Genomic DNA, 22,018 nt, shown 5'->3' with positions numbered 1-22,018 from the left:
AAAAGTTAAACTTGGTAAATTAATATGTTAAGTACAGAGGCTCTGACAAGCAGTGAGGGGAAAATATACACACATCATTACAGATATCTATATGGGCTTTTCCCCACATGGAGCTCAACTATTTAAGCTCTTGTCATAGATGCCAGGAGAAAAGGGATGGAGAGTTAAAAGCTTTGATCAGCTGCCTGTAAAAGAAGCTGGGACACTTCACAAGTTCAGAGGTTCCCTTCACTTCTCCAGACTCTTCAAAAATATCTGGTTACTTCAATGTCAACCTCAAAAAATTCCATAAGCAGGACCTCCCTGGAGATGTCTCTTTTTGAGCTGTTCTCCAAATAGCACCAGGGCATAATCTCCCATGGAGGTTTCAGTTTAGGTGGAAGTGCTCAGAACTACTTTAGAAACTTTCTCAGAGCTTCAAGCCACTCGTTCAGTCCAGTTTTCAGGACTTTGGGAGAATTTGTCGATAAGTTTGGGAGGATTTTCAGATCAGCCTTATCCTAAAAAGTGATTAATGTCCTCATCTTCTCAGCAGTGGAGGAGAACCACTCAGCATGTTTTAGGAAAACTATGTCATAACAAACTGGACTACATAAATCCCTTTTTAACTCAGTTGGCAGTTTATGAATTTGTTTTCTGTGCACCTCTAAGAATATTTTCTTTAGATGGTAAAGAAGTCATGTGTAGTCTTAAATTTGTAAGTTATGTGTAACTTAAGTTACACCTAGTCATGTGTAATTTAAATTTGTTTTTGTTGGCTAAAAGTTAATTATGGTTGAGTGACACATGGCCTTTTGGCTGCATGTCCTGGGTTCTGCCATTCTGGAGAATCCCATCTCTCTGCTGTTCTGTTAATTGGAGGAAATGCTTACAGGTTGTTTGTTCCTTACCCAGCATAGCTGGATGGAGTAGATGAGCTTTCTAATGTCAATCTGGCTCCAAGCTGGCACCATGACAGAAACCATAAACACAAAGTTATGTTGGATTTAGTACATTTCATTGCTTTCTGCCCCTTTCCATGCTTGCAGTGACATAAAACTCAAGCACAAGGACTGTTTTCACTTCCACCCTTACAGACCCGTGATTTAATTTAATTCTTTCTCTTCCAGCCTGTCCTCCCGTTGCTGTGAGGGATTGATATGCTCTGTAGGACAGCCTGTTGGCACTGTGCTCTGTGACATTCCCAGAGCTCTATTATGTTGTCTATCACAGTCCAGTTATTCCTACACTCTTCACGTAAGGAGCCCTTTGTGCTGGCAGAGCTGACAAGACTCTGCCCAGACACGGGAGCTGTGATTCTGACCAGCAAGGTCAGGCCCCAAGGCCATTTGTGAAGCAGTGCTGATATTCCATTGTTTGTTACAATCATCTCTTTCATTCAGAATCCACTGCAATTTGCAATTGCGCCGTGATTTTGACACAGAGGCAGGAAACTCTCAGCTTTGATGGCAGTGAATAATTCAGGATGCTCTGAATGCTGTCTCATTGCCAGGGACTGAGGAACAGTGAAACGTTTCGACCTCTGGTCATTCTCAGCTTTCATATTCATTGTCCCCCTCAGCTCAGATCAGACCAAGCTCCACTTTAGGATGTATTTAAGTGTCACAGACATATTTTCTGAAAAATCCTTTTGCCAGGATTTCTTCTCCTGAGAAGCTGAGAGGCCTCAGAAACGAAATGTAAACAATAATTATCTGCTATTGCTGTCAAACGTGGCAGGTGCATCTTTGGTTGGTCTCATGTGAATTGTTTCTACTTGAGGACCAATCACAACCAGCTGTGTTGAAAGTCTGGTCAGTCACAAGATTTTATTATCATTCAATTCCTTTCCTTTCTTTGCTAGCCTTCTGATGTCTCCTTTCTCTTTCTTTAGTGTAGTTTTAATATATAATTTTCTTTTCATATAATATATATCATAAAATAATAAATCAGCCTTCTGAAACATGGAGTCAAGATTCTCATCTCTTCCCTCATCCTTGGGACCCCTGCAAACACCACCACAATTTAAGGATGCTGCTTAGACGGGTTGTTTGAGAGATGAAGGAAGGGACAAAAACTTATTCCTCTGTAAGATAAGCTCCAGTGTCATATCCATAACTCTACTGTCTGACTAAATAATTAAAGAGAAATGCTTTCATCCCAGAAGATTTTAAAGGTTTTAAGTTAGAAATGGCTCAAACAGTTTACCTAAAACAAAACCAAGAAAACCCCATCCCTATAAAAACCAGATAGTTAAAAATATGATGTTTGTGTGTTGGTCTTGGCAACTAATGGCTCCATCATCACAGGGGTCACTATTTTTGCTCTATTTATTTAATGAAGTCACATCCCTGATGTTACAACATGGAAAATGAGGAATGAAGAAATTAAATGACTTATAAATAGCCACATTACAATTTAATGAGAAAAGGATGAATAGTGCTATATCTCCCTGTACAGTTCCCCTCATTGCCTGCTCTTTTCAGATTTATTTTTTGTATTTATATTGAAATGCTCTTCTTACCAGTCCTGAACTTTGCTCTTTGACGTTTTCTGGATCTTCAGCTGTTAAACTGAGCAGAAAACCTCAGGAGAAAACTGTCTCACACAAGATTTCCCAGTACTTGCTGCTTTCCCCTGGAGTCAGAAGTTCAGTATCAACTCAGTCTACCTCATGCCATTTGTGCATTTAATCCACCAGAAAAATGAAAATGAAAACACAATAGAGAGTCAAAATCCTCTTCAAACCTTGAAGAAGTTGTTTGGGTTTAACCAAAGGCTCAGATCGGGTATTTTGGCTGCCTAACCAGTTCTCCATGGCTTCTAAGGAAAATCAAGCTGCCTCAAATTTAATTCTGTGCCACCCAATAAAATGATATGGTGGCTCTATTTCTGCTTAGTTTTACTGGTGCTACACTAGATGTGACTTTATCCACTTCTTTTTTGTGACAGACATATAAGTAAGTAGTAAAATGGAAATATCCTTTGTCATTTTGCAATTATTTAAGATTCTCAGCTTTTATGTCTCAGCTCTACTTTGAACAGGTGAAGACTCACATTTGTAAAAGTATATATGGGTTTAAGAAGCAGTAAAATAGATTTCAATCTCTATTAGGCAAGATGTGAGATTTGCATTCCTTGAGTTCCTAGCAGACATGTTGTCACTTTTCAAAGGGAAGGTTTTAATGCCTGGTCTCCATGTAATTTTCTCACTTTTCCTTAGCCCTCTGCTCACAGGTATTCTGAAAAGGAGCAGCAGGGACATGGTGGGTGCTTGTAAATATTTTCTGCACTCTTTGGATTTAACTACCAGGAAAAAAAACTGCAAACAATTAGGGGTCTATTTAAAATTCAGTGCAGCACAAGTTCAGCTCTGTTCTATGATGTTACAAAATAATTCAGGGTAGTTTCTGCCTGTCAACCACTGTTTGACATGCTAATGACAGGAGTATTTTAGTAGTAGTAAAGATAGTAGTGATGTTAGTGATAGTGGTGAGCAAAATTTGTAGGAAGTAACATTCTATATTAAATCAATGGACATAGTTAAAAAAAATCCTAATTTATCTTTATTGCTGGTGAGATTTGAAGGCAATTTTGGGTTCAAGAACATGGTGCCTTGAAGACAGAAAACCTTTATTTCACTCCCAGCATGAACAATATTGTTGTACCACAAGAGGAAACGGCCTTAAATTGAACCAGAGGAGGTTTAGGTTGGATATTAGGAAAAAATTCTGCACTAAAAGGGTTGTCAAGCCCTGGAAAAGGCTCCAAAAGTGTTGGAGTAACCATCCCTGGAAGGATTTAAAATGTGTAAATGGGAGATGGCTTAGTGGTGGTCTTGGCAGTGATGTTTGGACTTGATGATCTTAGAGGTCTTTCTCAGCCCAAATTCTTCTGGGATTCTTTCTTTACTACCCCCTGCAAGTTCCTTTGTTTTCTTTATTTTCTTTGTTTGTATTTGTTTGAGGATATTCAAAAGATCCTACATGGCTGATGTTGCACTCTTTTGTAAAGCATTTAATCTTTATTAGAATTTTCATCTATATTATTTTTTACACCTATATACAGAGTAGTGAGGAGAAGTTCTTAGAATTATTTGGTCCAGAGTCTCATCAGAGTACACTGGAGTTAAGCCAGACTAAATGCTTTTTTTGGCTCTGGTCCTTTTAAGATTCTGCAAAGTTTGACCTGGTTATTGTTGGCAAAAGGAGCCATTCTGGGGAGGGTTCAAGTGTTTTTGGGAGCAGAGACTGAGCTGGTTCAAGAATTAAATCTTTCTGCCCTGAAAGAGAAACTGATGATGTACAGACCAGATAAGTGAGGTTGGTCGAAATGTGGATGAACTTATGGGCTCAAAATGCTGAGATTGGCAGCACAATGAGCCAAAATCTGTCATTTGCAATCCTTCCAAGTACCCCATTCATAAAATATTATAATCTAACTAATCAACACAGCTCAGCAGGAAGGTTTTCTTCGAGCACTGCACAGCTTTAATGTGGTCAAATCACTGCTCCCTTGCAGTGTTTCTGGGTTTGAATTGTTGGGGGAGTTAAATTCTCTCTGAATCTGCCTGTGTGGGGCTTTTAAGCATCTCAGGGTGGTTTCTACAAAAGTGTAAGTGTTTGTTTTGCTACTCTGGGTGAATTCTGATTTGGGAAATGCAGTCTCTGGTGTTTCAGGTGCACACACCAGTCATTACCTGCTTTAAATTGCTGGCTGGGTCTGCTGTGTGGAACTCAAAACAGCTGCCAGAGGTAGGTGGCTTCATTCCAGAGCTGGTAAAAAGATAATCCTCTTTATAGTGAATTTGTAAATCACGTTGGAGGTTTGCTGCCTTGAAAGGCGTGCTAGAAATGTAAGCCATTATCATGTGTTATTACAAATGATGTCTCAGCCATTAGAAAAACAAGTGTATTAGGAGAATATTAAGATTGCTAATTCAAGCATTCAGAAGGTAGAAAATGCAGCAATTAAATCTGTGTGTGCAGGCTCAACATCAGCCCCTGTCAGCTTTTAGGCAAGCCAGCACAGAAAGCACTGTGCTGCTATCCTCATCCTGATATATGTGGTTGATGGTGAAAATTATCTCAAATTTTGAACTAGTCAAGAATGTACATGAACAAAGGTTTGAGAGAAGTCATATCTTTCCTAAACTGAGCCAAATTTCCCAGAATCAGTAAAATGAGGACCTTCATCAAAGGGACAATCCCCTTTTCTCCCTAATCTTCCTTGCACAGGACAAGAGAAAATGGCTTCAAGTTGCACCAGGGGAGGTTCATGTTGGATATCTGGGAAAATTTATTCACTGAAAGAGTGATCAAGGAACAGGCTGCCTGGAGGCAGGGTGGACTCAACATCCCTGTAAGTGTTCAAAAAACAAGCAGATAAGGCACTTCTCCATATGGTTTAATGGGCAGGGTGGTGATCAGCCAAAGGTTGGACTTGTTGATCTTGGAGGTCTTCTCCAACCTCAATGATTCTGTGATTTTTCTTCAAAGCAGGGAGAGACTAGAGAAAATATTTCCATTACCTTCTCCAGGATGGAATACTTGGACATTTTTAAAATAGTTTTCTCCTTTTATTTGGCTGGCATATTTTCATTTAAAAGAAATATCTTGGGGTAGATTCCAGGCATGGAGAATCCAATCCTGGATGGTTATCCCTGGCTAAATAAGTGGGAGAAAATAGAGTTTTGCAGTAGGCTATGCTGAGGAATCATATATGTAGATGGCATTTGGCTTCACCTGGGTTATATCATACAAACATGTGGGATCATGGAATGATTTGTGTTGGAAAGGACCTTAAAAATCATCCAGTTCATCCCCTCAGCCATGGGCACACTTTCCACTAGACCAAGTTGCTGAGGGCCCCATCCAACCTGTGCTTGAACACTTCCAGAGATGTATGCAAAGAAAATTAATTAATGAGGACGGGATCATGAAGAGAATTATGGGGAATGGGAAAACTGCACAGAATTAGTGGAAAGCAGAAAATACATGGACACATCATGGAAAGCATGGAATCAGTCCAAATGACATGCAAGTGAAGGCTCAAAAACAATATGTCAAAGCCAAGTGATGTATTTCCTTGCTGCTGTGGGCTGGCCTTTCCCTGTTGCTCTCATATCTTGTGGGTTTTATTCATTTGCAACTTGTCTACTTTGTTCTCATTTAAAAACACTGTAAGTGCTTAATAATATTCCTGGCCTTTTCTAGCCTGCCTGCAGAAGCAGTGATATTTGATAGCAAATTCATTGTAGCTCTATAAGGAAGCCATACCATAAAGGTCACCAAATTTGGTCAGTGCATTTTAATTTGTACACACGTTAAAGGTCATGTTCCTCCCTTCCACTGCAATAACACAGAGTGTTTACTCTCTTATCAGAGCTGATTGTGTATGGCTTCGTTAAGGGAGCTTATAAATGCAAATGGAATATGAAAAAAAATATTATTATTACTATTATTACTATTATTACTACTACTACTACTACTACTACTAATAGTAATAATAATAATAATAATAATAATAATAATAATGCTGTTGCAAGTGTAAGGGGATTTTTTCCCCTCTGTATGTTTACATAATTCTTGGAGGTAACCACACGTCTACAGGGTCTGACTTTCCACTGCGTAGCTCCAATATTTTCTTTTCCTCTCCCTCTCCAGCCTTCAGCAGATCTTTTGCTATTGTCCACTGGAATGACAGCAGTTTCAGATTTATAATACCAGCTCTGTATAAACACGTCCAAACGTAATTAAGAACCTGGGCTCTCAATCCAGCAGACCTCAAATTAGCTTTCAAAATGCATATTAAGAGCATAGACAAATGCTTTCATGAAATTCCAAACGACCTCTGAGGTCAGGGTGAACAAAATTGTATGAACCTCTTTAATGTCACAAAACTCTCTACAGAGATTTGCATATAGAATGAACCATTTTATGTCAAACAGATTTGTTAATCTTACAATAAAGGAAGCAGCACTTGAAAATTAATCAGGATGGGTTTTCATTGCCCAACAGAGGCCCTTAAAAGGACCTGACCTGATAACTGGAGGCTGTTATTGTGTGGTTGCTAAATTTAATAATTTTTGTTTTTTATCTGCTGAATGGGTTTGCAGGAAATAAATTTCCAGAGCAGATTAATCTGCAATGGTTTCTTTGCTCCAGTATTGGAATTGTACTTTCAGAAGTTTTTGCACTCCTGGCTCTGTTCAAAGATGCTTAATGAATTGTCCTTTATTTTAAAAATGTGTTTGAAACATGAGTAAGCATTTCTGTAAGTAAAACAGATTGTCTTATTGAGTCCGTTGGCATTGAGTACATGGGTGGATTTTTTCCTTGCTGACCATAATAACCTAAGAAATGATAATGGAACACTGGTCCTTTTTCACTAGGAGACAGATTCTTGCCCTAACAATGAAACTGAAAAGCTCAGGGCATTTCCAGACCTGTTCCTTGTCCTCACTCCTGAGCTTTGGAAGCATTGGAAGAGGCTGCCCAGGGAAGTGTTTAAAAACCTGTGGATATGAAACTCAGGGTTTAATGGTGAACATGGTGGTGCTTGCTGGGTTGAAAGTTGGACTTGGTGATCTTAGAGGTCCTTTCCAGCTTCAACAATCCCATTTTTCTATGAATGTTTCTATTATTTAACATTGCAGGAGGGAGAGGCAGAGTCAGGTGGTCTCGGGTTAACCCTTTAAGGCAAAGCTCTTTGGTTACTGTCATCATCTTCATCCCAGTGCCAGGGCTGAGACCTGGGAGTGATGGAACAAAGGTGGGATACTGGAGAGATTAATTTAATTAATTTCTAATGAGAACAACCTGCCCAATTTTGTCCTGCAGAAGACCCAGAAAACTCCCCAGCCATGGAGTTGTAGGGTGTGACTGCTCTGAAGTGGTGTCACACGCTCTGATGTTCCCAGAATAAAGCAGCTGCTCTAGTACAAATCCCTGCCTGAACTAAAATTCCTGTTTCTAGGGATTTTCACCTCCTTTGTGGAGGCAGTTGAGAAATCTCAGCTCCTGCCTTACAATCCATAACTGCCTTACTCCTCCCTGCCTTACATTCCATAATGTAATCAATCCACCAAGGGTGGGGAAGCTCAATGCTGCTTTTCTATATGTGAATCAAGTGCATTTTTGTTTGTTTTACTCCATTCAATATAAATACAGGAAAAACAGTTTCCTTTAGCCTCTTCTATTATTTATGCTTGGCCTCAGCTAGTTTTTGAATCCTCAGCAAGAAAGCATTTTTTTTCCACCTTGCAAATGTGTTTGCTTAGGAATTTCCAAGATGAAACTTACTCTTCTGGGCCCGGGGCTGTAATGGGCTTTAATGGGTTTTAATTACTTAACTATCTGTTGTGACATAATTAAAATATTTTTCAACATTTCACCCCCAAGAAATAAATATCTTCTAGGCTGTAAAATATGACTTGCAGCTTAATTTTCTGAAACGATGAGGGAAAGGTTTCTTCCAGGCTCAGTCACATCCAGTTTGCCTGTCAATATAAAGTGCTTCTCAGCTGTGTCCCTAAATAGCCTTGCTCATTCCTTCCCTGCTTTTCACTCCTATTTCACATGTGTGTTTAAAGAGCCTCTGTCAGGATTAAAATATATCTTTACTTATTTTGCTAAAAAACCCTGAGAGCCCAGAAAAAACAACTGTAAAAAGCCATTACATCTTGCTACAGGATTAGAATTTTTTTGGTCCCATGTTGCATTCTTTTCATCTTGGGAAAATGTGTACAATGAAAATAGATTAGCTCCAATTTAATCAACAAATTCTAGGTGTTAAAGGAAATGGACTTACAACAGGTTGGGACAGAGCTATAAAACTAGAGCAGTGCTGCAGCATAGCATTCAAGGTTTAGAATAAGCTAAGATAATTAAAATGAAATCAGATAGTGGGCTTATAATTATTTCTCATACATTTTCCAGCAGAAGATAATCTCGTAGCTTTGAACTTTTCCCAGATTCAGCCTGAAATTGTTTGTTGCGTTGATTTCTCTATCTCTATTTAAATACTTATTTTAAGAGATAGTTAAAGGGAGTCAGTGCTTTCCAAGGTGGAGTTCCAGGATTCATTTCCCTGAGAGGAATATGGTTTTTGGGAGGTTTAGTTAAATTCAAGCAGCTCCTGTTTGTGGACAGAGTTTTGCTGTTTAACAGGAAAAATGTGGAGAAAGCAGCCATCGATTTTTGTGACCTCCAGGAGTGTTTGGCAAAACCTCCAGGTCCCTGGGGGGAAAAAAACCCCCAACAAAACAGTTATTTCCTCAGGTTTTCTGCATACTTTGTGAAGTTGAGGTAAAGACCATCCAAGTTTAGTTTGCACCAAAAATGCCCTTTAGCTGTTGATCCATCTGCTGTGCCAATGATCTTGGGTATGTCTTGTCTGCAAACATCTGACTCCAAGGGCAAGTGGAAGATTCTGGGCAAAATGACCTAAAAATTGCTCCTGTGAGCAATCATGGGTATAGTTGCAGGAATTGAGAGGAGGTCACGTTGCCTCAGAGCTTCCAGGAAAGTCAAGGAAGATCAGGAACAGGAATAATGCAGAATGTGAGAGAAGGAGCCTCAGCAGCTGAGGGGAGAAAGAATTGGGGAAAAATGAGTGAAATCCACTGCAATTTAGTTGAATTTGTGGGAAATGCTGCAAAAATGCAAAGCTCCCTGAAGAAATATGCTGTAATATGAATGATTCATTTTACAGTGGGTTTGGCTTCTTGTAGGTTGTTTCAGTTTTGTATTTTTAAAATTTTTCCTCAACTTTTCTGTGGCTGTGGTTTTGTTATTCTGACACTGCTAAAATTATGGCAGAAACCTCATAGTGTCTGTCTCAGGCAGAAAGGAACTTGTCCTGGTGAGAAATCCTGTTACAGGTTTGGAAACAGTTTTCCATTTCCATGTCAGTGTAGATTAACTGTGATGAAAAGGGTGGCATCATTTGCTTTTTATTCTTGTTTTTTATGCATTGGGAAAAACTGGAATTCTCTTGAGATCAGCTGTACTTTCACCCAAGGAAATGTGTCTCTACTTCCTCCACTTAAAATGGATATAACCCCATCATTGCATTGATGTTTGGGATGGAAAGCATTAATTATATGATTCTGCTGTCATGGAAACCCCTTGAAAAAAAATCAGGATCTTTACATTAAGTGAGAGCTTTGCGTGGTCTCATGTGAACATGACTTTAGATAGATGTCCTAAGAAAACCTGAGTAGATCAGTAAAATTTCTAAACATGTATGATGTACACAGCATAATAATTATTCCCTTACTGAACGAGGCAGAAATCCTACTTTAGAGAGAGGCAAAGATTGCTCCCTGTAAATGCATACATGTAAAACATGGAATTTCTTCACTGCTCAATGCTTACATTTCTGAGGTTTCTGTGCTTCCAGTGTGCAATGTTACCTCAGGGTTCTTAAAAAATCTCTTTGAAAAACTCATTAAAAGAGATGTGTTTGCTTTTGTCTCTCAATGCCCTTCAAGAATGGCAGTGGGGCATTAAGGCACCATTTGTAATTTCACTTTGGCAATCAGGCTCTGTTAACCTAAACTAGGGGATGATAGCAGAGTTAGTTAGATGTAATATTATTATTTATGTTGTTTATTAATGAATATTTATGTAATATTTAAGTGAGGGTGCCCATAGCACAGATCAGATCCTGTCTGAGGAAGAGAATCTGTTCAACACATTCTATTCTTGCATGTTTCTCCTCTGATAAAAGCAGGAAAGGGGTCCCAAGAGCTCACAGAAATTTGGGCTGGTGCTCTCCACAGGACAGGCTTGGTGAGCTCCACAGGGTATCATAAAATCATAGAATATTAAGGTTGGAAAAGACCTCCAAGGTCATCAAGTCCAATCCTCATGCCAAGTCTCATTGAAGTGATTCTTTCAAGGCTCTTCCTGAAGCAGAGTGTGCACCTGTCCAGTGAAGGGACATGCTGCTTTTGTTCATATTTCAGTATTTTTCTAACAAAATGACAAAACCTTGGGGTGCTGGTATCCTGCTAGTCTTCCTCAGGATCTGTAGAAAGGTGGTGTGTCCAGGAAGGGATCACAAGCTGCTTCCCTGCTCCACCAGCATGTGCAGATTTATGGCTGGAGACTAAAGCAACTCAAAGAATTCAACATTTTCCTTATTGAAATGTAAAATAAGATAAAAGAAAAAAACAAGCCAAAACTAGGAACAGACAGGAAAATCCTGCCATGGGTTTTGTGGCTGTGAAGGACAGGTATACTAAATATGCTAGGAGATATTTTAAAGAGCAGGAATCATTGCCCTGACTTGCCAGACAGGACAAGATCATAAAATGTGAGCCAAATCCCAGGATCCAGACTGGGCTGCAGCTCTCCTGTCCTCTGATCAGTCTCAGTCTGTTTATGGTTTAGTTGTTTAAAAGCAAGGAAAAAGGGAAAGGAGAAGAGACCGTCCAAATCTAAAATAAGAGTGGCTCGGACTTTGTAATGCTGGAAAAGAAGAAAATAAGAGAATCTCTCTGCAAAGGGAATGATGGAAAAGCCATGTGAAGTGATAATTTTGAGGCTCTTAATGGACTATTTGAGAATTCTGCATGAAGCTAAATGACCCATTAGCATCCTCTGCTGACCAAACACAGGCTCTGACTTTAGAAGTGGACAAGGACACCCAAGTGCCTTTGAAAGTCTGCAGTTTGAAGCAGAGGTTTCCTGCTTTGACTTGGAATTAATGAAGGTTAAAATTAAAGGGGAAGCAGTAGCAAGTCTGTTACCTCATGGGCTGAGCTTTCAGGATGCATTGCAGTTTCTTCTGAAGAAATTGAAGTGTTAGGTGAGGATCTGCTATGAAGATACCTCCTTTGTATGTGAATGAAAAAAAAAAGTTAAAGAAAATCAGAGAATCACAGAATGTTTTAGGTTGGAAGAGACCTTAAAAATCATCTCATTCCACCACCTGCCATGGGCAGGAACGTCTTCCACTATCTCAGATTGTTCCACGCCCCATCCAACCTTGGACACCTCCAGGGATGGGACAGCCACAGCTTCTCTAGACAGCCTCTGCCAGGAACTCACCTCCATCACAATAATTTCTGTGGGCCTTTGCCCACTCATATTCTCCCCCACAGTCACAGTAAACTGATGGAAAAGCATGAAAAAATCTATGCTCCAAAAATAGGGTTTTTGGGAAGTGGAATTGTGTCCCTTCTCACACTCCCTCCTGGCATGCCTGACAGGATCCCTCTTGACAAATGCACATGGAATGATATATTTAAAACTTTTTTTTTTTTATCTCATCCAAATCAAAGAAAACCTACCTATTTGAGTGATTGAAAAGCTGATGGAGAGCAATGATGATTCACTGATTATCTGCTAGGGAGGCAGGACAGTGCAGCATTTTAAGGTGCAAAAAATAGTGATCTTCAAATCCACACTTTTATAAAACCACAGTTTGATTGGTGGTTGATTCTGAAAGAGAGAGCAGGTCATGCATCACTGTTCCCTGCTGGAAGTGCTTCTCCAGCTTGTTTGGGCACTGAGAGGGAATGAGGGAGAGGATTTGGAGCACCAATGGAGATGAGTCTCCTTTGCAGTGTAGGAGACCAAAACATCCCCAGAACAGAACAAAGCAGCTGGGGAGCAATGGCTCTGTGGAAATGCAGTGCAGAGTGATGTAAAGCAGTTAGAGAAGGATCCAAGACAGATTGGGAAAACTGATTGCAGCAGATAGGGAAGGGAAAGGAAAGGAAAGGAAAGGGAAGGGAAGGGAAGGGAAGGGAAGGGAAGGGAAGGGAAGGGAAGGGAAGGGAAGGGAAGGGAAGGGAAGGGAAGGGAAGGGAAGGGAAGGGAAGGGAAAAGGGAAAAGGGAAAAGGGAAAAGGGAAAAGGGAAAGGGAAAGGGAAAGGGAAAGGGAAAGGGAAAGGGAAAGGGAAAGGGAAAGGGAAAGGAGGAAGAGTGGATAACAGCAGTAACATTAACATCATCTCTCCTGTGAGAGTTTTGCTTCAGTTGCAAGGAAGGTAAAGGACTCTGGAATAAAGAAACTGGTTTGTCACATGAAGATGATGTTATCAACTCTGGTGGCTGGATGACTGGTTGATCTAGTCTCAAGGAAAATGTCCAAGTTTAGGATTTCACTGAGGTTACTTTTTTGTGTGTGTATTGGATAACAGGACTCCTTACACTGTGGGATCATGGAAACATCCTTCTTCCAGTCCATCTAAAAAGGAGACAGGGGAATTGAAATATCTGCAAATATTTTAAATAGGAAGAAACAACATTGCATCTACAGAGGTCACTAGGAAGACTGATGGGTTGAAGTAGAAACAGAGATCAAAATTAAAACTCCATAGAATCTCTTTTACCATATCTGAAAGTGGATGAGGTCAGGGTGGTTAGCACTGGGATCACATTTGCCTGCCCTGTGAATGGCCCATGTCAGTGCTTGTCTCAGTTCTGTTACACAGCAGAGTGGAGAGGGAACTTCTCCTCTTACAGGGGACAGTTTTCTCCTGGCTGAAACATGAGTCTCCTTGAGCCAGGTCTCATGAGCTCTTGGAGATCTTTTTCGTTCCCAAGATAGCTCAGCTACCTTAGAAGCCATAAAATCAGCTGGATGGCTTCTGTGGTAGTGTTGGAAACAAAAAGGTTTTAATAAAAGGCAAAATAACAAAACTCTTTACAGAGAAAAACTGAGCCAGGTGCAAGAGGCCCTCCTGCCCCTGGTAAAACACCTCACAAAAGCGATTAGTTTCTTTGTTCTCTTCTTTTTCTAGTAAATTGCTCAGGCGGGACTCTTTGGCTTCTGTCCAATTAGTTATCCTTAAGTTTGAGGTGAAGTCCCCCAGGTCCTATGAGATGTCTTTTCACCTAATTGAGGAGAGAAACTTCTGGGCTTATTTCCTTTTTTAGGGAACAAAGGAAAGTTTTGTCACTCCGTCAACAGGGGGCACATTCCTATACCTGGCAGCCAGATGCAGCTCCAACACCCCCAGACCAAAACCAAACTGAGTGGCCTTACGAAAGTTCAGCCCTCCAAGCAGAGCCTAGAAATTTAGTGTGACACAGTGATTTAAGCAAGAAGAAAATACTGTAGAAAAGGGGATTGTATCCACAAGGGGAAATCTGGATTATCCAGAAGGATAAGTCAGTCCAGAAAAAATAAAGAAATTCTCTATGTTGCTTCAGCTTGTTCCAAACCATTCTTTCAATGGAAAAAAATAACAGTTTAGTGGATTTAACCTCCATGAATTAATTTTCTTGTCTGTCTCCCCTCAGCTACGAGCCAGGAAGATGAAGTGCTGCCTTCTGTCCATCGCCTTGGCTGTTCTGCTGCTCGTTGTCATCATCATCGCGGTCTCCGTCAAGCGCTGACCTGGCTGAGCTTCCCACAGGTAAAACCCCTTGGCCAAGTCTTTTATCATTCTCTGTAAGGTGCCTGAAAGACAGTTTAGGAAGCTGATCATGGTAAAAAAAAAATCTTCACCAGCAGAGTCAGGTCTGGCATACTAAAATATTTTCTTTTAAAGGGTGTTAGAGATATTCTTAATGGATCCTTAAAATTAAGCCAAAGTGTTATTGCAACAAAACAACATATGACCCTTCCCTCTGCTGTTTGTGCCGTGTTTGATTTTACAGAAATCTCATAGCAATACTGACTAATGGATCCTAATTATTAGGATTAGGAGTTAGAGGTGCAGAAGCAGTTTTAAAGACTCCAGGCTGGAGCAGGGTCAGGGGCAATCCAAGCCCAGAGGTGTTCCCAAGTGCTTTTGTCTTCTGAGATGTTCCAGAGACCTTTCTGAGGAGCAGGAAGACAAACAACTGGAGATTTCAGTAGGGGTGAAAAATAAAAATTGATTTTTGGTGATCTTTGCTCTGGATCTGCACCTAGAAGGAATGTTGGTCTCTAGTAGGAGGATTGGGGTGTAGCCTTAGGAATACAGGTGAGATATCAAAGCAACTATTAGTGAAATTTCATCTATATCATGTTTATTTTGTGAAACAAAATGTGCTTTAAATGTAAAGTATAAGACACCAAAAAAAAAAATTTTCTTTCTTGTCCCTCATTGGCCTGGGAGAATGACTCATCAATTATTTTTGATATTCTCTTTCTGATGCAAAGCATGTCTGGGTTTCTCCTTCTCTAGAAGGTTGCCAGGCCATTGTTCAAGGACAGATATCAGATTTACAGATTTTCTGCCCTCCAAAGGAAGGCTCTGACCTAGAATAGAGGCTGGACAGACTTAAAGAATAAAATGGAGATTTATTAGAAGGCCTCAATGGATCCACCTTGGGCAGCACAAGAGCCCAGCCAGGGCTACACATAAGATAAAACCAAAATGGTCACAAAACGGATGACCATTCACGGGGTCTCACACTTTTATAAGTTCTGGTTCATTAGCATATTGGAGCTAATTGTCCAATAACAGCTTTAGCCCATGTAGTCCCATCCTTCTTGTTTTTCTTTCTTCAGTCCATCTTGTTTGTGCTCTTGGGCCTGAGATTTGGATCAGTTGTCCTTGGTCCTCAGCTAGAGCAGGAATAGTTTTGTCTCCCTACTCTGTGAAGAATCTGAAAAATATAAAAGCTAAAACCTGAGGCATCATGGTAAAGTCAGAACCCAAAAGCAGCAATGGGACTTATCCTGCAGACACTAACTCTACTGTGGAACTATTCTTGGGAAAGCCAAAGGACTGAGAAATTTTGTTAATTCTTTTGTTTAGCGAGGGTTCAGTTGAAAATGCTCTCCTTCCACGTGAGAATGAGGCTTCTAAAGTGCCTTCTTTCCACTGAGAACTAAAAGGAGTTGGTTCAAAACCATCATAGAAAGATGATTCTTCACACTTCTTGAGTTTTGTTACTTCTTCTGCCATGACATTGTGGTCATGACAATTTGGGTACAATACAGAATTGTACAAATCAAAAAAAAAAGAAAAAAAATGGTTGAAGGAGGTCAAGAACCATCTCACTGGTTTGGATGAGGATGATCCCAAGCCCTACATCATTGCTAGGGGAAATAGGTAGAAATATTTTTCTACACTTGAATCTTTACTTAGGTGTTTGGCCAGCTCTGAAGCAAGGATGATATTGGTGAAATGGACCTTTAATTGACTGAATATTGATGTTCTTACAGCTTATCTATCTATCTATCTTATCTATCTATCTATCTATCTATCTTTCTATTTATTTATCATTTCTATATTTTTTAATCCCATTTTTACAGAAGAGACACTTCTTATGGGTGCAAACAAGGATCTGTCCTGGTAATTTAAATCTAGAGCAACTACAATAATTTCAATTGCATTGCTCTGCTTTTAGTCTGCATTAGTTTGTAAATTTGTTCCATCAGGATAATCTGTAATATAACACAATTTCTTTTGGTATAGTTAAATATTCCTATCTACTGGAAATTACAAATCTTATCATCAGTTGACTACGTCTAGGCACATTTTAATCAAAACCCCTTTAGTGGAGAAAGTCAGAGAACATAATAATCTTACAATAAAACTCCATTGGAAAACTAAAATTAATCTCCTGTTATGAGATCCATGTCTTGAGGGAAGTGAACCTAGAGATACTAATGAAAGCCCCAGGAAAAATATCATGCTCTACTTTTCATCATCAGTTGTGAAACTAATTATTGAGCTTCTAAAACAAGAGTTACTCTGCAGCAGAAGAACTGGAGGCAGGACCTGCATTGAATTATACAGGAGAAATGATGATTTCTGATCTTTAAAAATGGTTCTAAGTCTGGCTTAGCCCTAGCGATGTGCAGCAGATTTCATATTTATGCTTTGAGGACTTCTAAACCAGGATGTTTTCAGGGTTTCTGTGTCCATAGTGATAGAGGAAATTCTATTCAGAATTTTAATGCAAACAGATTTTTAAAAAATCCATGGTTTGTAAAATATCAGTGTATATAAAGATTACCTCAAGAAACAGGTTCATATAAAACTTTCTTACACACTTTAGGGAGATAAGGAACAGCTGGGGTTTAATGTCTAACAGCTCTGCATGACTTCAGACAAAATAAAGAGAGGAAAGCAGGTGAGGGAACTAATTACTAAATACTCTAGTTGGCACAGGACATATCACTAAATAAAATCCAAAAATTGGTCTTAAGAACTTCCACTTGACATCTCCTCAAAATGTTTGTTCCATGCTGGATGCGTAAGGGGCCCGAAGATAAAGCCCCAACGACTCCATTCCATTGGTTTAAATCCCATTTGCAGGATATTAAAGTTAGGCTTCTTTAACTTTCATGGCTGGTGAGAAGAAATACGAAGGTCACTATTCAGTGAATTAAAGAAATTGTGTCATTAATATCTATGATTAGTAGTTTTTGTTTTGATCATTAGCAGATAAGGTATTCTTTTTTTTTTTTTTAATTGCTTGATGTTTCTGCTTTTGCAATAATGATACTGAACAACAGTATCAAATACATAATATATATAATGATACTGATCAACAGTATCAAATGAACTTTTTCTTCTCAAAAGAAGAACTTTTTTCCCCGCACCACGAATCAGACATGGCTTGGACAGACAAGCCCATTCCTTCCAGAGGGGAGATCACTTGGTGAGTCCTGCAAAGTGAAAAGCAGTTTTCCCTGTGAGTTTCCCAGGCAGTTGTGCCATCACAGAGGGAGAGCAGCTGCTCAGGAGAGCTCCCAGCCCTGGCTTTGCCTGTCAGGGCCCTGCCATAAGTGTGTCACTGCTCCCTTGGGGCAGTTTTGTCTGGCAGAGAGAGAGGAAAGTGTCTACAGCGAATGCAGAGAAACTCCTGAGGACTTGTGTCTGTACATTTGTTTGCTGACACCTTAGGAAAATAGCCCAGGAACTTTTGGGTCACGTTGTGTGCATCTTGGAGCAACGCTGCAGCTGCTCTTTTCTTGCTGTTCCATCAACATCAGCAACCATTCAAAAGGACAGGATTGCAGGAGCAGTCTGAAAATAGCTTTTTTGGGTAGTGTCAATATTTCAGCTAGGCAGATCTTCTGTGCCCTTCTTTTGACTCATTTGCATGAATGCACACTTATCCAAAGTGACAATCAACACTGTTGAAATCTTAAGTTTTAAGCCTTATTTATAGGAAAATAGGGGTGATAAACTTTGAGAAAGATGCTGTGTGTGTGTGACAGCTGGAAAATATGATTTTCAACAACAACTTCATCATCTCAATCCCATTGGCCAGACTGAGAGAATCAATGATGACTTGACTGAGCCCTGTTTTTGGAAGCAGCAGAAGGTGCCTTCACTCTTACCAAGACACATTTCTGTCAGATAAAGGGTACTAGACTGAGCACACACATTTTACCATGTAGATTCCTTAAATCCTGTGGGATGTGACTCAACAGATTCTCCTAGAATTCAGCAGCTTGAAGCTCAAAGCCCTCCTGATACAGGAGACAAGTTATTAAATCTTTAATGGACATTGATTCATTCTTTTTTTGATAATTTGACCATTTGGACTTTGAACCATCCTAAACTTGTAAAATGTTGACTATCCTGAGCAAGGAGTTGCACTCTGATTACAGTCTCCATGTAATGTTGAATGTACAGACATAAAATCCTTAGAATCACAGAATGGTTTGAGTTTAGATGGCACCTTAAAGATCATCCAGTTCCAACCCCCTGCCATGGGCAAGGGAACATTCCCCTATCCCAGGTTGCTCCAAGCCCCATCCCTTGAACACTTCCAGGGATGGGGCAGCCACAGCTTCTCTGGGAATTCCATTCCAGAGCCTCACCATTCTCACTGTAAAGATTTTCTTTCTAATATGTCACTTAATGTCTTGGACAGTGTCTCTTTAATTGGGCTGTAGTCCATGTAAAATGAAATAATCAGGCTCCATGTATGTGTTTCCAAAATATGCAACTGTCTTGTTTTAAATTTAAATTTAATTATCATAGAAAAAATAGAAAATATTGGTTTAGTTTGGATTATTTTTCCCCTCCTTCACAGTTACAGCTTTCCTTGCATAATTCATTTATGGGTTTCTAATGTGGTTAAGTGTTTTATGTAACCTGATCAATGAGGATGAGGTTCAGACAGCTGATTTTACACAGCCCATCCTTGGTGTTTGTTTTTCTTTCAGACCTTTTGCTTTTTGATTTCCCTGGATTATTTTAGTGCCTCGTGCATGACACTGTCCCTGTGTGCTGCTCCTCTTGCCACCAACAAATGCAGTCACAGCATCACAGCCTTGTCATGAGGGTCAGGGTGGCAGAGAGGGACAGATTGACAAGTGGCTTTGTGGCACTTGGCATGTGCAGGTCTCTTGTTCCTTCCAAGCAGGAGACAAATCTGGGCACCCTCTGCTGACACACACAGCAGAAATTCTGACATTTGCCCGTTTCATCTCTCACTGGCTATGTCAGGCTGCTAAAGCACAGCAGCTCCTACTCAGTGTTGAACAGAGAAATAATTTAACCTAAGGAACTTTGTAAATAAAGGCAAAGCACTGAGAGTTTTGTTTCGTGGTATTGCTTTTGCTTTTCAAATTGTTATCACAGGGCTTTTCTTGGTGTCTCTATTTTCACCACATATCTATATGTGGCTTAATGTGTGAGTGGCTGAGTTTTCAACCTTCTTTCAATCTTTCAAGCTCTCTAAGGGTCATAATATTTTTGGCAGCTGTCATTGAAATCCTAAAATAATTCACCCCTCTGCCCTGGCTGTGGCACTGCTGCTGTGTTTGCTGTGCAGCACAATCAGGAATCAATAGCTCTGTAATATTTTTTTTCCCCCGTATCCTATTACTTTGAAAAAGTTCCTACATTTAGAGTCAGGTGTCAATTCTTGTCATTTCAGTTCTTGTCTTTTAGCCTATAATTAATTGCTCAGATCCTGGCATCCCTGCTCAATTGTTGCTCTGACAAGAAGGCTGAGGTACATCCTGATGCTGCAGAAACATTTTGCTTCAAATTTAAGATCTGCGAAATGAGACCTGGATTTTCACTGGATAACATGTACTGGGTCTTGGTTTAAGATTTGGCCCTATTTCCTAAATTAGGCTAACATTTGTATTCTTTAAGATTTTCCTGATTCCACTGGCCATGTCTCCACTTCACTCCGCTAAATTATTTCCCTGACAGCACAATGTGCTGCCACAAATGTGCAGAAGAAAGATATTACCATTAGTAGAAAAATAAATTTTAAGAGACAAGAGTCTGCTTTGTGAAAAAAATCCCTGTGAAAAAAAATAACAGGGCAAGAAATACAGAAGTGCCAGGAAATAGGCAGATTCATTTCTAAGAATTTCTCTGAGTTTTTATTATTGAGACACATTTTCAAACAGATTAATATTTTGATGGGACACCACACAATCAGGTTACTGTGTTTTAATGTATTTCAGATTATGGTTGTTGCCCATCTTATGGTCTTTGACCTTTATAAGTATCACATAATGCCAGGTCATTAACTCTGTGAGAGAGTGAAGGGGGGATGTATCACATTACTTTTGCTTGAGAGTCGATGTGCAGACATTTCCTGCAGCTCAATTAACTTGAGCTCATTGATTTGATTCCAAAGTCAGGAGGACTTTGGAACAGCCAGCAGCTTTCTCCATCCCATCTCAGGTTTCTTTGCCATCTGTAGGAAAATGGGATACTCACAGTGAATTCCGCAATGCTGACCCTTCTGATGGATGCCAAGTCTGTGATCTGAGCTTCCCAAAGCACTCTGAAGATATTAATTATTTATGCTTTGTAACTCCTTTAAACTTAAACCATCCTGACACACCTCTAAGGACCTGGCAGAAGAGGGTGATTTTCAGCACATTTAGCTTGAACTGTGAAACAGCACAAAAATGGATGCACTGATTCAGACCAATGGTTATTCTCTCACTTTCTGTCCCATTCACAGATGTTTAAGGAAATAACATGTGAAAAGCTGATATTTCAGCTAGAATTGTGGACAACACCAGCCCAAGTAAGGCTTTAGATGACCAAAATTTCAGTTTCGACTTGGAAAAGATTGTTGTAAGTCTAAAATATTTGAATGAGTCAGTGCCAAGTGAGCTCTTCCCTATGGGCAGTGTCAGCTCCTCAGGAGCAGTGATGTCTGAGGGAGCAGTTGGTGCTCAGCTCAGGGAGCAGTTGCACTGATTAATGGCTCAGGAGGGCTCTCTGAGGCAGAAATCTGTAGCCCCAGGAGAAGGGAGGATTAAACTCTTTACAGGAGCAACACAGAGTCAGGAACTGCTGTCACATCACTGCAGCACTATCAGCTGATATTTTCAGTTGGCAATGCTTGAATTATCTGTCTCATTGAGCCCCAAAAATGCAGTGAGCTTGTGCTGTAGTGAGGGAGAAGAGCAAAGATCAGCACAAGGGAGTCCCTCATTCATCTAGGTGCCCATGGACTGAGGAGTGAGTGGACTTGCAGTGAAGTCAGCATGGGAGGGTGTGAGGTTCTTTCTGATAAAGCTAAAGCAGTGAATTCCTCTGTGGAGAGCAATTCCTCTTGTCCCGGATGTGGTGGGGATGTGGGTGATGTTGCTGCTTGGAGCTTGATGTTTGGGGGATCAGGGGTGGCCAGTTCTGTTCTAGCATGTATTGATCCAAGAAAAAACCAAAAATTCTGAGTGTTTTATCATCATTCCAGTTGTCTCAACTGGCTGGATATTGCCTGTAGATGAAAAGTAGAGAATAAATCTTCTGTTTTCCTTTGCTTCCATGTGCAGCCTTTACTTCTGCCTTGTTAAACTTTTTTTACCTTGTCCAAATGTGTTTATTTGCTTCATCTTATTTTTTCCACCTACACCACTGGAATCCTGCTGAGGAGGGGAGAGACAGAGCAGCTTGGTGATCACCTGGTCAACCCACCACAAAGTCTCAGAGGTTTTCTTGGGAATAGGGCAGCGCAGAGTTCATCAGAGCCATTCCCTACATGACAGGGCCTGATTCCTGTTGTTATCCAAGCTCCTTGAAAGTGCTACTGGACTGTTATCCTTGGTGGTGGTGTCAAAGCAAGGTGTCTTGGTTTGGAAAGACAGGAGTCTGCTAAGGAAGGCAGGAGCCTCCCCTGAAATGGAGAATGTAAACCCTCCC

General features: G+C 40.2%; 1 protein-coding gene across 7 annotated transcripts in view; it reads left to right on the top strand.

Annotated features, from left to right (window-relative positions):
• TSNARE1 (t-SNARE domain containing 1) overlaps positions 1-22,018 on the top strand; it is a 471,893-nt gene that overhangs the window by 397,109 nt on the left and 52,766 nt on the right. For all 7 annotated transcript variants that reach the window (XM_064703638.1, XM_064703641.1, XM_064703642.1 and 4 more), the window contains one exon: positions 14,241-14,356. In XM_064703638.1, coding sequence (XP_064559708.1) covers positions 14,241-14,336 — 96 coding nt within the window. In that variant the 3' untranslated portion in view covers positions 14,337-14,356. The remainder of the gene's footprint in view (positions 1-14,240; positions 14,357-22,018) is intronic.

The sequence above is a fragment of the Zonotrichia leucophrys genome, chromosome 2 (assembly GCF_028769735.1).
Source record: "Zonotrichia leucophrys gambelii isolate GWCS_2022_RI chromosome 2, RI_Zleu_2.0, whole genome shotgun sequence".
NCBI lineage: Eukaryota > Metazoa > Chordata > Aves > Passeriformes > Passerellidae > Zonotrichia > Zonotrichia leucophrys.
Note: the sequence above shows the minus strand (reverse complement) of the source record. Positions and strands in the feature narration are given on the sequence as shown.